Below are 16,222 nucleotides of genomic sequence, written 5' to 3' on the forward strand. Positions count from 1 at the left end.
ATTTGCATATCCACATTCTTATGTAACATGAAGATGAATATGTAAGGATTTCTTGAGTCTGATAGAGTCCATATAAGCAACATCTGTCAGTAAGCACATGGTCACATAGCTACAAAATCTGGATATAACTACAGTGTAAAAATATAACTAAGGGGGCTGGGAATTTGGCCTAGTGGTAGAGTGCTTGCCTAACATGCACAAAGACCCAGGTTAGATTCCTCAGTACCACATACATAGAAAAAAGCCGGAAGTGGTGCTAAGGCTCAAGTGGTAGAGCTTTAGCCTTGAGAAAGTCCAAGGACAGTGCTCAGACCCTGAGCTCAAGCCCCGGACTGGCAAAAAAATTATATATATGTATATATATATATATTTATTTATGTTCAGTTTTGGGTGTTTCACATTGGAATTAGAGATTATATAGATATTTCCTAAGCAGTTCATAGAAATTCAGAATGGAAGAGAATATTATAGCAAGGTGCAGGTTTACTACACTAAGATGAGCTTCTCTCCAGTTTTCCTACTTGACATAGTTGGGAACCTGAAATTAAATATAAAAGGTCTCTTCATAGCTAGAATGAATAATACCCCACACTAAAGAACTATGCACATAAAATAACCAATAGATCTCTGACCCAGGGCCTATTTACTTTTACTTTAATGGTTCAGATAGATTTGATGATATGGTTTGTAAATATGCTTCGGAGAATTTTAAAGAGGAATAAGAGGGAGACTGAGTAAAGGTAAGCATCACTGAAAATAGATAGCTTACAGCAAAAGAAGAATTGACTGAAAAAGCAAGAGGGTATGTAATGTAACAGCAAATAGTTATGTATTTCAAGGCTGTTTTCTAGACTAGGATAATAAATTAGTTTTCCTAATTAAATCTTGGCAGTGAATCTTCAAGAACAGGTTAAATTGTATTTTAGTTTGTTTCCATTTTATTTACAAAGACAGGAAACCTTAGGATTCATTTCACTACTATTATCATCTGAAATAATTAAGCTAATAAGTGATAATCTTGGATTATTTAGAAACCCATTTTTTTCATCTAAAATGGTTCTCAATAATGGATGTGTTCACTTTAGTTCTATTATTAGTACCAAAACTGCTTGAGAACACAGTAATAAAAGTAAACTACAGGATTCCAGGTGACTTAGAGATTAAAAGCCTCCTGGCTTCCTCTTAAGTATATGGTCCAGTCATATTTTTTTCCTTATCCTTTTTTTTTTTTTTCCAGTTCTGTGGCTTGAACTCAGGGCCTGAGCACTGTCCTTGGGCTTTCTCAAGGCCAGAGCTCTACCACTTGAGCCACAACACTACTTCCAGCCTTTTCTATGTATGTAGTACCAAGAAATCAAACCTGGGTCTTTGTGCATGCTAGGCAAACACTGTACCACTAGGCCAAACTCCTGGCCTCCTGAAATAATGTATCTCATTTAATCAAAGAATCTCAAATGATCTCAAATGTGATGAGTACAGAAAATATTCTGAACAGTATGGTCATTTATAGGTTAACATGGTGATTAACATGATGATTTAAGAAATATTCCTAGCTAAAATCATTAAGGGAAGTCTGCTGAAATGTGAATTGGATTGGGAAAAATAGGGAAGGAAGATTTTTTTAATTGTCAGGATAATATATAGAGGAGTTACAGTTAACATTTATCAGGTAGTAGGTACATTATTTCTCACACATGATACCCCTTCTCATGTTTTGTCCCCATTTCCCTACCCCCACCCCCTCTCAATCTTGTTTTTAGGGAAGGAAGATATTTCAACATGTATGCCTTAGTCAAATGGAGGCAAAAATAAATACATATTAGAAGGAGGAGGGGTTAAAGAAACAAGTGATGGACTAGGATGGCTCAAGTCTAGCAGGTGCTAGGCCCTAAATTCAGTGTGAGGTGTGTGTGCTGGAGGGGGACAGGGGAGAAGATGCATAGGAGAAAGAAGATTAGAAAGACCTTGGATACTAGGTGAGAAGATTTGCATGTAGTTTCATAGAAAGTAGAACACTGTCGGTTCTTGGGAAGTAGCACAATAAAGTTAAGGGTAGTTGACATTCAGATATGTACACAGTACTTTCCTGGGATGCAAGAGGGGTAGCTTGGAAAAGTGAGAATGGATATGAAAAGGGAAGTGGGTGAGATGTTATGCACTAATATCCTTTAGCTTGTATATGTCATAAACTTTTGAAGTTTTTTGAAAAGGCTAAACCTTCAACAAAAATGCAAATATGCTTAAAATTTCCAGGTAGGTAAAACTATATTAAACACTTGAAGGGATAAAATTGTCTCTTCCATCTCTGTATCTCAAACATTTTGCCTATAACGTGTTCCCTAATGTAACCTACCTTTTCTTCCATTTGAGATATTTATCTTCTAGGGAAAGTCAGTACTAAGTCGTACTTGAAAGTTAGATACCTCTGTTTCTATCCTGAGGCTCTTACCTGAGACACTAAGAGCCACTTACTTGTTTTTGAACTGCTCTGGATCAGATACACTACCAAGTTCTCTGTGTCTTCTTAAACTTCTTTTGGGAATTGGAAATATTAATATCAAGTAGTTGATAGTTGAGAAAAGTGGTACAAATGACTCGCAATAAATGCAACAAAGATTTGGCCTTTTGTTTATTAAGTTACATTTTATGTTTTTTTTTTCTCCATCTGCTTAAAACTTTTTAAAGGCAAAGAACTTCTTCCAGTTAGTTTGTTTTAGTCTTTTGAGTTACAGGTTTTTACATGATTAGAGACATTCAAGAGTTTTTGATTTTTAAATGTTTTCTAAAGAAATTATAAAAGAAATCAAGTATCTTTTTAAGTTTTATGAATCTTTGTTTAGGCCTATCTGAGACAGAGCATCCATTTGGTCTGTGAAAAATCTTACATTCTTACCATCTGGACTAAAATTTAGTTCTAATATAGAATCTATGCAAATAATCCTGATTTGGGATTTAAAGATGTAGTACTTTTTTTTTTTTTTTTTTTTGCCAGTTTGAACTCAGAGTCTTATTGCGATCCCTGAGCCTCTTTGTGCTCAAGGCTAGTGCTCTACCACTGGAGTCTCAGCACCACTTGTTTTTTCTGAGTGGTTTATTGGAGATAAAGTCTCAGCGACTTTCCTGCCTGGACTGGCTTCAAACTGTGATCCTCAGATCTCAGCCTCCTGAGTGCCCATGATTATAGGCAATGAGACACCAGTGCCTGGCTGTTTGTATGTACTTCTACATCATAATTTTCTCTAACTTTCATCAGGTAGAGAGATGTGGGTATCAAGTTTAATATTTGCATTTTTAAACACAAACCATCCATTACAAAGTCCTATTCCCAGAGTTTGTATTTTCCTCTCTCACTCTCACAGCTGAATGGCCTTAGGGCAAGATTTAAAGTTTAAAATAATCACAAATAAATGACAGATTAAACAAGATGGCATTTTGAATGTTACTTTGTTAAAAGTATTTATATCTAATCATGACTACATTACATTTTATATGTATATATGTCTTATTTTTGCTTAGGTAAATATGCTGAAGATATATTTGGAGAATTATTCAATGAAGCACATAGTTTTTCCTTCAGAGTTAATTCATTGCAAGAACGTGTGGACCGTTTATCTGTTAGTGTTACACAGCTTGATCCTAAGGAAGAAGAATGTAAGCCCTATTTGTATATTTTATTCCACATATATATTGTAAGATAAATGAGGCATGCCTACATTTATTGTATATCTTTTTTACCCATTATCTTTTATATATAAGTAAATAATTTATCTATAGTTACCATCAACCTGACTTTCTTGACCTCTCAATTCTATTTTGAATCTCTTCCTTTTGTATACTGCTTAATGGGGGGGGGGGGACGGCTGGAAACTGTGTGTTGAACTCAGGGCATGGGCTCTCACCCTGAGCTTTTCTGCTCAAGGATAGTGCAGAACGCATCGAGCCACATGCCATACTTCCATGAACTTTCGTGCCTGGGCTGACTGTGAACCATGATCCTCAGATCTCAGCCTTCTGAATAGCTAGTGTTACAGGTGTGAACCACTGGTACCTGGCACCACTAATTAACTTTTTGACATAAAGAAGATATTTTAATAGGAATCTTTCTTCATTCTCTTTTTGTAATATTTGTTACTGATTACTAGCTATCAAAAATCAGGGAGTTAATAACAAAAGATTACAGAAGAAAATAGGAAGAGAATCTCAAGTTGGTAGGGGCCATGAATAGCAGGTAAAGAAGAAAAAAGTATATATTTGGTGGAAAATATAGATATGCTTGCTTCCAGTATCACTAGAGCCTTCTGAGTCTTATAAATCAAAATTGGTCCCAAAACAATAGGGAAAAATATTATGATAGAGTATTTAAAGTGGTTTCTGATTCATGTCACTTTTAAACAATCTTGACTTTTAAACCAATGCAGATTATGAATGTCTTTGAAGTTAAGTAATCTTAGAAAAATAAAGTGAAATTTTTATTTTTGTTTTAGTATCTTTACAAGATATAACAATGAGGAAAGCTTTTCGAAGTTCCACAACTCAAGATCAGCAGCTTTTCGACCGCAAGACTTTGCCTATTCCATTACAGGAGACATATGATGTCTGTGAGCAACCTCCACCTCTTAATATACTCACTCCATACAGGTCAGTGAAATAATAAATAAGGAGCCCCCCCATTTATCTCAGAGTTCAAATTTGCATGTTAAGTCCCCATTCGTTCCTTATTTCACTGGGTTCAGTCAACACAGAGAGCCCTTCAGATATTCTTTGCTTCACTCACGTGGTGAATTTCTAAGGTTCTAACATATGAGACAGAACCCATTCACAGAAGTTGTTTTGACATCTATTGACAAAAATCTACTTGTAAACCTATTAATATGAAAGGCCAAAGAGTTGTTATTCTTTCAGTTAATTTTAGATCAAAGGAGAAATAAAAGAGCTCAAAATGCTACTCAACTAAAAATAACCATTTTTAATTTAATTTTTTGTATGCTGTATATGTAGTATCTTTTAAATTTGCTTTATACTCCTCAAAATAAAATATGGAATCATTCAGCCTTTCTTAAAGGTTCTTTCACATGATTTGTTAAATAGACAATTTGAGATGCAGAACACATATCCCAAAGTTATAAATCAGTATGCAGGTCCTTGGCTATAAATTTTATTATTAGGCTGTCTATGAAGAGATACTGAAATTCAGTAGCATACTGACAGAAATTGTAAGATTTTTCTGTTCTAAATGATAACAACAGTCTTTTCAAGCTTTTATCTTTGGCAGAACTATCTGTAATTATTAATATCTCTTGAGGACTTAGAAAATCTGGTATTCAGCAGAAGTTAGTCATTAAAGTTGCACAACCATCCTTTGAATTATATGTACCATTACTGGAAAGCATAGGATTGTCTTTTGTTTGTATGAAATTTTGTTTTCCTGTACTTACCTGGCAGGGGAAATGCCATGATCGCGAAGGTGGTTTTCCCAAGGCGAAGCTTATCCATTGCAATCTGGATGTGCTGACCCCTGCGACTTCCCCAAATGCAGGAAACTCAATTTGTGGTAGTAGGGGACGGCATTCATGTTCTACCCTAAAAAGAAAGAAAAATAAATAAATAAATAAATTTTGCTTTCCTGCAGTATTCTGACATTTAGTTAGTCATTTATTTGGAGACTTCATTTCACTTTGTAGTTCAGGTTGGCCTTGTGATCCTGAGTGCTAGAATTACAGGCTTATACCAACATGGTCAGGTTGGCAATATTTTAGTATGCCACATTTTATTTATATGAAAGGGAAAATATGCAAGTAACTTCTGATTGCTTCTGTCTTACTACATATATTTTAATTGCTATGTTATATTTCAGAGATGATGGTAAAGAGGGCTTGAAGTTTTACACCAATCCTTCATATTTCTTTGATCTATGGAAAGAAAAAATGTTGCAAGACACAGAGGATAAGAGGAAGGAAAAAAGAAAGCAGAAGGTATTACAACAGGTTCAAAAAATGAAGTTTTTATGTATCTGTGTTGTGTCACATGTATGGAAATTCATTAATCCTGTACTTGGACAATCTTATCTTACTGTGTCAATATACTGAAAGTTTTATAGCTATACAAATCTGTGTCACAGGGAACATGTAAGCATTTAGGTTATTTTACTGTGATATGATAAGTATCATACAGAGGTGTAGATGTAGGGTTTGCATAGAACAAAATACATCAGCTTTAGCCAGTAGATAGGTCAAAGAATGAATAGGAGTTAAGTGAACTGGGGAAGAAAAGACTTTTAATCTAATGAATCAAAGGAATATTGTGAAGATAGCAGTAAAGTAAGAAGAGTATGCTAATATTTTCTTATTATAGAGCATCTCTGAAATGTTTGGGAGAGGTTATTATATTTTCACCAAATTTCTGTTATCTGCTATGTGTTATTTTCTCCTTTCAGGTAAGATCCACTTGACTATAATTTTGTTCATATTAAGGATAACAGTGAACATAAAAGGAAGAGAAGAAAGTTAATTGAGGCAGAATTATGGAGACAAAGTATGTCTTCACTAGTTTTCTGTTTCTACTTTTCCTAACCCATGATGCCTTCTTGTGCTAGTTCCTGTGTTCTCACTAGAGTAGGCAAGCTAGATAATGCCTATAGATGATGGGTTTTATTTGCTAAACACAGAAGTCTTAGAATTTTTTCACTGGACATTTGATATTTATTATATCTACTTAGCTTTTTATGCTTTCTTCTTTAATTTTAGTCACTTTTCTTTAAGGATGCTGTTTTCTGTTGAGTGACAGTTATTTGGGGTTAATTGGATAATTAGATTTTTATTTTGTTATGTCAGACAACTGATTGCCAACTTCTCAGAAAAGATGCCCTTAGTAATTGTTCATATCTTGGTTAGAGGTGGACAATGCTAGTCAGTGTAGAAATTTCAAACTAAAATGTGGATAAAGGGATGTTGAATTGATGGGTTTCTTTTGTTTGTTTGTTTTGTTTTGTTTTCTGTTTTGTTTTATTTTGTTTTTTTGGAAGTTAAACAGAGTTTTATTCCTCACTTAGCATCGAGAATCATACTGACCTCTCAGGGCAATCTCTAAGATGTGAGTGAGAGAGAGACCACACTTAATCTCACAGGCTACTTTTATAGGCCACCAGCCTTGTGGTTGGGCTTGGCCATACACAAATGGCCAATAGAATCTCAACATACTTGAGTGACTGCTGAGGCGACCACTGACACCTTTGCTGTTTGAGCTGACCTATCTTCTCATCTCAGCAGGCTTCTGTTCTGGCGAGGGCTTCTGTTCTGGGGAACTGCTCTGATAAGGGGAATGGGCTTTCCTTATCCTGGCAGACAAAGAGGGTGGGGTGAGGGAGGAGCTCTGGTAGCTCAGACTACTCCTCAGTAGTCAGGCTACTCCTGTAATCTGAGCCCTTTTATCAGGGAATTTACAGCCCCCAGCTTGATGTTCAGCAGTCAAGTACTCCTTTGTCATGAGGACTGGAAATACCTATTCGGGATGGAAGAGAGGTCTCAAGGGGTCTATATTTTAAGGGGAATCTAGAGAGGGGTCCCTTCATTCCCCCCTTGTTTTGGAAAATGAGTCAAATCCTTGACTCTTCCTCCAGCCCCATGTCCTCTTGTCATAAGGGCCATATTGAGTCTGCAGCACTGGCATTTTAACTGCTCCAATTCTCTTTTGTACAAATGATCATTAGGGTGTTTACAATGCAGGGGCCAAAAGCAACATTTAGTAGAACTAGGTATTCTGCAATTACTGATATTCAGGATGTCATCTATGGAGACCAGCTGGATAAGTTTTTATATACCATCCTTGGGACCCCTGCTTCTCTCTTGCTCAAGTCCCCTTTTACAGCTGCCAGGTTATCTTTCATTACTCCATCACGGTTTGTGATCCTTTTGTCAAAAAAGATTTTCTGACCTCAGATTTTCATACTATTTTGTGTCTAGTACATCAGTTCAAAATTAGAGCTTAAAAAGAAAAAAATCATGGCAAGAATCTACTATTGCAACAAACTGGTAAGATGTATCTGTGAATGTATAAGTGAAAATTCCTCTGTCACTTCTATTATGTTATGATGACATTGTCTTCTTCAATATTGATGTTAGAATTTTGTTTTGATTGTTGTAATCTCTTTAAAAAATTTAGCGCTTCAGCATTTGGCTTTGTTTCAATACATCTGTTATAGCAGAAAAATCTAGATCGTCCTCATGAACCAGAAAAAGTGCCAAGAGCACCTCATGACAGGCGGAGAGAATGGCAGAAGCTGGCCCAGGGTCCAGAGCTGGCTGAAGATGATGCTAATCTCTTACATAAGCATATTGAAGTTGCTAATGGCCCAGCTTCTCATTTTGAGACAAGGTTTCTTTTCTTTGTTTCTTTTCTTTTTAAAGAAATTACTGGTGAAACATTGGCTTTTAAAAAGTAATATCTATACTTCTAAATCTTAGATCCTAAACTGTTAAACTGGAGGATCTTGTTGTAACTATAAAGATAGTTTCAAATCTCTGGCTACTGAGCCTACTGAAGCTTAAGACTTGAGTTCTGTTATCTGTAGAAAAAGGTGCTACAGTACGGAAGCTGTACATAGTACATGTTTTTAACTTTCATCCAGAGTCTTAGCCTCCCTCCCCCTCACCATTACCATCCTGTAGACTTTATAATAGAATGGGTCTGGAGTTTAGTATGTATTATTATCAACTTAATATATATTAAGTTGAAGTTGAAAAGGGGTTCTAGTTTGTCATATTTCTGTCACCTGACTACTTCTGTAGTATATTCCAACCTCAGATATATCAGAGATTCTATGCTATATTCCAGCTTCAGTAAATCATGGATTTTGAACAAAATTCCTCATCCTCTTTTGCAGAAACACAGATGGAATAGACAGTGACAAGGGCCCCTGTCCAAGAAACATGCCACCATATAGCAAATGTATCCAGCTGCATAGCTCTGTAAAGATTCTTGCATATTTTATATTAAACTTCTTAATGAAGAAGAGCATAATGGTTCCTTTTAAATAGTAAATTGTTAGGCCATATATATGAAATATCTTGGCCTCCTTTAAAAGAAATGTGTATCTGAGAGATGAGAGATCCCATCAAAATTAAAAGAATTTGAGATTTGAGATTTTTTTTAATTAATGATCTATAGATGAACAAGAGCCTACTACGTAAGTAATGAGGCATTTAAGTAACCTACGTACTAGTATAAGTATGGTAATTCTGATTTGCTGTATACACATCTGCTATATCCAACTTTGTTCCCAGAATGTACTGCAATTAATAATACAAACCCTCACATGCTCAAGCTAAAATTTTGCTTAAGTTTGATATAAGTCCCATATTGCTCTATTATTCAACTATTTTTATGATGGTTTTTGCACTTTTGAGATACAAAACAGACAAGAGTAAGATAGCTAGCCATATCTGGCTAGAATCAAGAAAGTATTTCTCCCAAGTGCAAGACTTTTAGAGATCGAAAGTTTAAGGGTAGTAAATTCCAATTTTCATATTTACCTGTCACTGGCAGTTTATTATAAAGAAAACAATGAAATACAGGCAAATCATTTTGAATATGAGTTGCCAAAAAGTTTACTATTTTCATGGTTATGGATTTTCAATCCTTTTGAATTAAATTATTCTATTATAAAATAATAAAATAGCTGATGATAGCAAACTGAATTTGAAAGATGTAGTCATACTGTGCATTTATTTTAGGCCTCAGACGTATGTGGATCATATGGATGGATCTTACTCACTTTCTGCATTGCCATTTAGTCAGATGAGTGAGCTTCTAACTAGAGCTGAGGAACGGGTCTTAGTCAGACCGCATGAACCTCCTCCACCTCCACCAATGCATGGAGCAGGAGATACGAAACCTGTACCCACCTGTATCAGGTATGTTGGGACAGACTCACCTGTATCATATATGCTGGGAAAGGCATATAACGTTTTTGTTTATAGTCAGTAGTCTTTTTAGTTAAATACTTGCAGACTTTGTGGGCCCATGCATTCTATCACAAGTACTCAGTTCTGCTGTTGTGTCTTTGTTTTTGTAAAACTTTGCTTACAGAAACAAGGAGCTGGTCAAATGTGGCTGGTGGGATTAATTTGCCATCCCCTAAGTAGAGCTCACAGTGTCCTGTAAAAAATTTAGCTAATAAGGTATACTGTAAAGAAGATGTTGCCATTGTAATTATTGCTTTGTTATGAAATATACCATGTACAGCATAGTAAGAATTTTATAGAATGTAGTGAAGGATCTCAGAAGTGGGAACCATATATGTGGTTATTAATATTAATTTAATATTGAAATGATATTTCAGGAACTTCAAAGACAATAGGCAGTTACTTAGACTAATCTTTCAGTAGATGCTATTTTGGAGTTTTAATGTGGTCAGTTATCTACTTTACATGTTTTTATGGAGAAATATAAAGACATGTTCTGGTAGAGAAGTATAAACTAGCTTTATAATTTTCAGTTAAGATAAAACAACCTTCTATCACTGATTCATTTAATGTTCCAGCCTCAGGAAGAAAGAGGGCTTTAAATTTCCTTTTGTGGTTTTTAATTAGCTGTCATTGACTTCACTGAAATGACATATGATGAGCCTTAATAGCTGCAATATAAATATATTGTTGTTATTAGCCAAGTGTGGCTACCCATACTGCAATATGATAGCATTGAGTCATTACAGAGGCTTCTATTGCAGTGAAGAATCCAGCACTGATTTATCAAAATAAGCATAAAATGTTTGAGTGAAGGTGAAAATTGTATTAGAATATTACAGAGCAAAGCCACCACTCCTTAATTTTCTTGTAGCACTTCTAGTTTTAATTTTTTTGAAATAATGTTGCATTTAAATTGTCCACACACTTGTTAATGCATCTAGTTCAATATAGTTACTGACAGTCACTTATAGTTTCTTTTCAGGGTTTCTGTTTCAGTAACTTGCTAGCATCTCTTTATCACTTCAGTTCTGCTACAGGTTTGATAGAAAACCGCCCTCAGTCACCAGCTGCAGGCAGAACACCTGTGTTTGTGAGCCCCACGCCCCCACCTCCTCCACCACCTCTTCCATCTGCCTTGTCAACTTCTTCATTAAGAGCATCAATGACTTCAACTCCTCCCCCGCCAGTCCCTCCCCCACCCCCACCTCCCACCACTGCTTTACAAGCTCCAGCAGTACCTCCTCCTCCAGCTCCTCTTCAGATTGCCCCTGGAGTTCTCCATCCAGCTCCTCCACCAATTGCACCTCCTCTAGTACAGCCTTCTCCTCCAGTAGCTAGAGCTGCCCCAGTATGTGAAACTGTACCAGTGCATCCTCTCCCACAAGGCGAAGTCCAGGGGCTGCCTCCACCCCCTCCACCGCCACCTCTGCCTCCACCTGGCATCCGACCATCATCACCAGTCACAGTCGCAGCTCTTGCTCATCCTCCCTCTGGGCTACATCCAACTCCACCCACTGCCCCAGGCCCCCATGTTCCATTAATGCCTCCATCTCCTCCATCACAAGTTCTACCTGCTTCTGAGCCAAAGCGTCATCCATCAACCCTACCTGTCATCAGTGACGCCAGGAGTGTACTGCTGGAAGCAATACGGAAAGGTAAGTTCCTCAGGGCCAGGAGAGAATTTGTCCTGATAGCATTAGAAAACGTCTGAGAGATAGACAGTAAATCATTGTTTATTTATAAAGCCTTACGCAGTGATGTTTTGTACAGATGGCCATTTTTTTTCCTTTGTACCAAGAGGAAATCTTATATTAATTCAATCAAAAATTTCCTAAACTGCCCCTGCATTCCAAGTACCAAGGATATAAAACAAATAGTACCTTCAAGTATAAAGCACTACATGTACAGATCCCAGAAAATACTTCTACTGAAGTTTAATTTATTTACTCATAAAGGTAGCAGAAGAAATATTTCACCTGCTTTGCTTTCTGCAGGGGTGGGAGGAGGGGGACATAGACCATGGTAGATAAATAAGTTGGAGATAACCACTAAGATTTTCTAGTAAGTTTCACAAACAAATAATAATGTAATGAAATATTTAATAACTCTCACAATATTATTTCTTTAACATTCCTTTTACTAGATTGTGCTTTTGTTTTTTCATTAGTATTTTCATATGTATTTGATTTTGACCAGAAAATATTAAGTATGTAGCATTTTGACTTAAAATCATTTGGATTTATTGTATTAGGTATTCAGCTACGCAAAGTAGAAGAGCAGCGTGAACAGGAAGCTAAGCATGAACGCATTGAAAATGATGTAGCCACCATCCTGTCTCGTCGTATCGCTGTAGAATATAGTGATTCAGAAGATGATTCAGAATTTGATGAAGTAGACTGGTTGGAGTAAGAAAAATACATTGCTAAATATTACAAAACTGAATGCAAATGTCCTTTGTGGTGCTTGTTCTTTGAAAATGTTTGGTCATTCTAGTGTTTTGCTTTTTATTCCTTATAATAAATAACCCTTTCCTCCATAATTTTTTATTTCTAAGGAAAGTATTAGCCTACTTTTCAAACTAAATATTTTACAGTGGCTTATTTTTTCCCTGAAAAAATATAATTTGATCCAGTAATATACCACTAAGTATTAAGCATGGACAGCTGTTAGAGTAGCACATTCAGTTTTTTTCTTTTATATAACCTTAATTGTGCACTTTGTGAACTTTAAGGAAAGCAACTGAGATGAAATCTTGAGGGCAGCTGTATCTATTAATGAGCCTTATTCCATTTCTTGATGTTGTAAAAGAAGAAACACTGCCTTGACTATAGGAAAACATTCAGAAAGTACATTTAGCTTGTAGTGTTGAATTCTCTTAAAGGAATGCTTAAAAACTTTTGTTACTATTTTGTTGTTTTAAACACTTGCCTTATTTGAATGTTTAGCAGTCCCCTTTCCCACTTATATATTGTGTGGTACAATTTTGCTTGCCTATAGGAGTTTAAAATTTTTCCATGTAAAACTTGGAATTAAACATACATGTAACTTACGTAACTGTTAAGAATAACAGTCTGATTTAATAAATGGTTCATTTTAAAGGTTCAAGGGTGTTGCTCTTTGAGTTTATAAAGTAGGCTGTAAATACATGAATAGGAATGAAAGTTCAGGAAACACTTCAGCTACATAATTTTCCCTTTGTTCTAGTACTTATATTACCTTGTATGTAAGCTAACTTGTATGTCACTTTTTTATCAATGTTACAAAATGTACATTTCTCTAGTCCTTGTGATTAACCTCAACTTCATCTAATTTCAGCATCTCTTATTTTAGTTTAACATCGTTAAACTAAGGTAAAGTCCGTCATTTTTGTTTACGTAGATTTGAGGGTAGAGGGGAAACACTTAAACTTTTAAACACTTACTATACTTTTAAGAAGATTAGATGATGAACCAGGCACATACTTGTAATCCCAGCACTTAAGAAGTTGAGTCAGAAGTATAGTGTGCTGGAGGCAACCTTGAGCTTAATTAATAAAAATAAAAAACAAGTAACTACCAGCCTTGATTGTACCCACCCCTTTGTGTAATGTAGTTTCTAACTCTTCCCATCAAGAGGTATGTTCTGTTATGTAGAGTGGTCTGCACAGGTTCTTGTCACAAACAGGGAACAATAACAACCTACCCTCCTTCCACCCCATGGTGGAAGCTCCCTTCACCCTTCCACACAGCTGTTTCAGACTATCCAAGCAACAGTTTTCCTGTTTCTTTCAGAGGTTTCGAGTCGTGTTTTGTGAGTACGCGTGTTCTGTTGTTTCATTTTTTTCTTTTTGTTTTGTTTTGTTTTCCTCTAGCTACTATCTGCCTAGATTACTACCTAGCTCACTAAGTTATCAGCTTTTCTTAAAGCCACATAACTGCAGTTTTCTTTCTGGTCCATGGCAACAAAAAAGTGGTGAGTTGGCCGGGAGTTTGGCCTAGTGGTTAAAGTGCTTGCCTAGCATGCACGAAGACCCGGGTTCGATTCCTTGGTACCACATACATAGAAAAAAGCCAGAAATGGTGCTGAGGCTCAAGTGGTAGAGCTCTAGCCTTGAGAAAGTCCAAGGACAGTGCTCAGGCCCTGAGCTCAAGCCCAGGACTGGCAAAAAAAAAGTGGTGAGTTAGCAGCCCACTGTCTTCACATAACCTCTTTTTGTTCTCCAATACATTCCTACAAAATAATTCAAATATATAGTGTTCATTTTAAAATCAAAATAACCAGCATGGATATGGTGATACCTGTAATCTTACCTACTCAGGAAACAGGGGGATGAGAATTATGTCTGAAGCTAGCCTAAGCAAAAAGCAAAACGAACTGTGGGTGTATCTCAAATGGTAGAATACTTGCTAAACAAGCATAACCTTTTAGTCTAGATATTCACTTTAACTTGTTTCAAGAATATGATGGCAATTTTAAAATCACTAAAGGGTCACTTTTATTACCATCAAGGAAAATTATGGTAATAACTAAATGAAAGTTACTGAATAATGACTGCCTTCTTATTACTGAATCATTTTACAGTTTGACAAGATTATGCATCAACATAGTGTCAAAAAAAGATTAGATTGTATGCCATATAGAAATTTTTGGCCATTCAGAAACTTTTTAGACTTTGGTTGAGGTCACTCATTTACCTTTCTAATACCAAATCCAGAGTTTTGTTTTTTTTTTTCTTTTTGTCAGTTGTGGGGCTTGAACTCTGGGCCTTGAGTGCTGTCCCTGAGCTCTTCAGCTCAAGGCTACTGTCATACCCCTTGAGCCTCAATGCCACTTCCGTTTTCTGGTGGTTAATAGGAGATATAAGTCTCATGGACTTTAGTGCCTGGATTGGCTTTGAACTGCTATCTTCAGATCTCAGCCTCCTGAGTAGGTAGAATTTCAGGTGTGAGCCACCACACCTGCCCCAAATCCATAGTTCTTAATCAATCTAGTTTTTACTCTTGTGTTCTGCCTCCTTGAAACTCTCAGACCCACTTTTGCCTTTGTAACACTTTTTTCCCCTTTCCCTTTCCCTGAGTGATGAAGCAAGAGATTCTACCTCTCAAGAGTGGTGTTTGTAATAAAATTCTGCCTTTGAGACAGGAAAGGGCATTTTTCTGCCTTTTCCTAACTTAAGGGAGATTATGATATTCATAAGATTCAGGTTTATAGTCATTATAAATGCTGTTGCCTTAGCCATCTGTAACTATAATAATCTGGTCAGGTAACGTGACTTCCAAAGGACTTTCCTTATCAAACATATTTCCTTATCAAACATATTTATGAAGATATAAATAAGACTAATGTTCATTTGAGTTGTGAAATATTTCCCTCAATTTCCATTTTTTAGAAAGCCCTGCCCTTAATAACTATAAAGTCTTCTATAATTACCACAGAGTTATATTCCTTTTGAATTTCTCTTAATTCATTATAGCTCTCATCCAGTGATAAGCCATGTAGTTATTATCTATGTGAGCTTGCCAAGTAGATTACTTCTTCATAAGACAACTGGGGTGTTGTATTAAGTAGCTCACAAGATCTCTTTATACACAGGTCCTATAAGACCCTCTCTTTGTTCTGTCCTCTAGGGTACTTAAAATTATTCCTTCATAGGCATGGCTCTTGTTTAAAATTTCTTTCTTCATCTGTACACAGGAAGTCAGAATAATGAAACCCACCAGATGCTGTTTGAAAAGGAGGGAGGAGAGGAGGAATGGGAGTCTGGTAGAAAGGGTGAATTTGTTCAAAGTGCACTGTGTGCATAGATGGGAAAATGACAATGAACCCCTTCATACCACAAATGTATGCTGATACAGAGATAATCAAGTATTCACTCACTTCAGTAATAGTGGTAAAAACCAGTCGTAATGCCATCAAAATAACGTGTGGATTTAGTAAATGGAAAGTATGGGACTTTTGAGACCAAAAGATAATGTTTCTAAAGGCAATTCTTAAGGTAGAAAACTTGAGCCTGTTTTAATGTAATGGGGAATTTCAGATTGCTTTCAAAACAGAACTTTGAACATTGCCCTTCATAAGCATAACACTACTATATTTTTTTCATTTTCACTCCACTGCATTTCTCTTGACACCAGCTTTTTTTCAAAAACAATGGACTCTCTAAATTGAAGGTATGAAATTAATTATTCAAAGCTAAATAGTTTAAGAAATTCCTTTTAGAACCCATTATTTCTGTAATATTCAGTAAATCAAAAATGCCAATAAGCCAATGCAAGGATATA

The 16,222-nt window shown here is 36.1% G+C and overlaps 1 protein-coding gene and 1 non-coding gene across 3 annotated transcripts in view; both read left to right on the top strand.

Moving 5' to 3' along the window:
• Positions 1–13,014, top strand: part of Wasf1 (WASP family member 1) — a 50,274-nt gene extending 37,260 nt beyond the window's left edge. Inside the window, exons 3-9 of one of the 2 annotated variants that reach the window (XM_090338295.1) lie at positions 3,517–3,651; positions 4,485–4,638; positions 5,855–5,972; positions 8,201–8,370; positions 9,729–9,908; positions 10,989–11,617; positions 12,214–13,014. In XM_090338295.1, coding sequence (XP_090194421.1) covers positions 3,517–3,651; positions 4,485–4,638; positions 5,855–5,972; positions 8,201–8,370; positions 9,729–9,908; positions 10,989–11,617; positions 12,214–12,371 — 1,544 coding nt within the window. In that variant the 3' untranslated portion in view covers positions 12,372–13,014. Of the gene's footprint in view, positions 1–3,516; positions 3,652–4,484; positions 4,639–5,854; positions 5,973–8,197; positions 8,371–9,728; positions 9,909–10,988; positions 11,618–12,213 lie in introns of both variants that reach the window. The other variant, XM_090338294.1, reaches the window with a different exon arrangement.
• On the top strand, positions 5,428–5,583 carry LOC150059818 (U1 spliceosomal RNA). The gene has a single exon (XR_016536540.1). It is a non-coding gene; the product is annotated as a U1 spliceosomal RNA (small nuclear RNA).
• Positions 13,015–16,222: the final 3,208 nt, after the last annotated feature.

The sequence above is a fragment of the Megascapheus bottae genome, chromosome 8 (genome assembly GCF_031878675.1).
Source record: "Megascapheus bottae isolate mThoBot1 chromosome 8, mThoBot2.hap1, whole genome shotgun sequence".
NCBI classification, from domain to species: domain Eukaryota; kingdom Metazoa; phylum Chordata; class Mammalia; order Rodentia; family Geomyidae; genus Megascapheus; species Megascapheus bottae.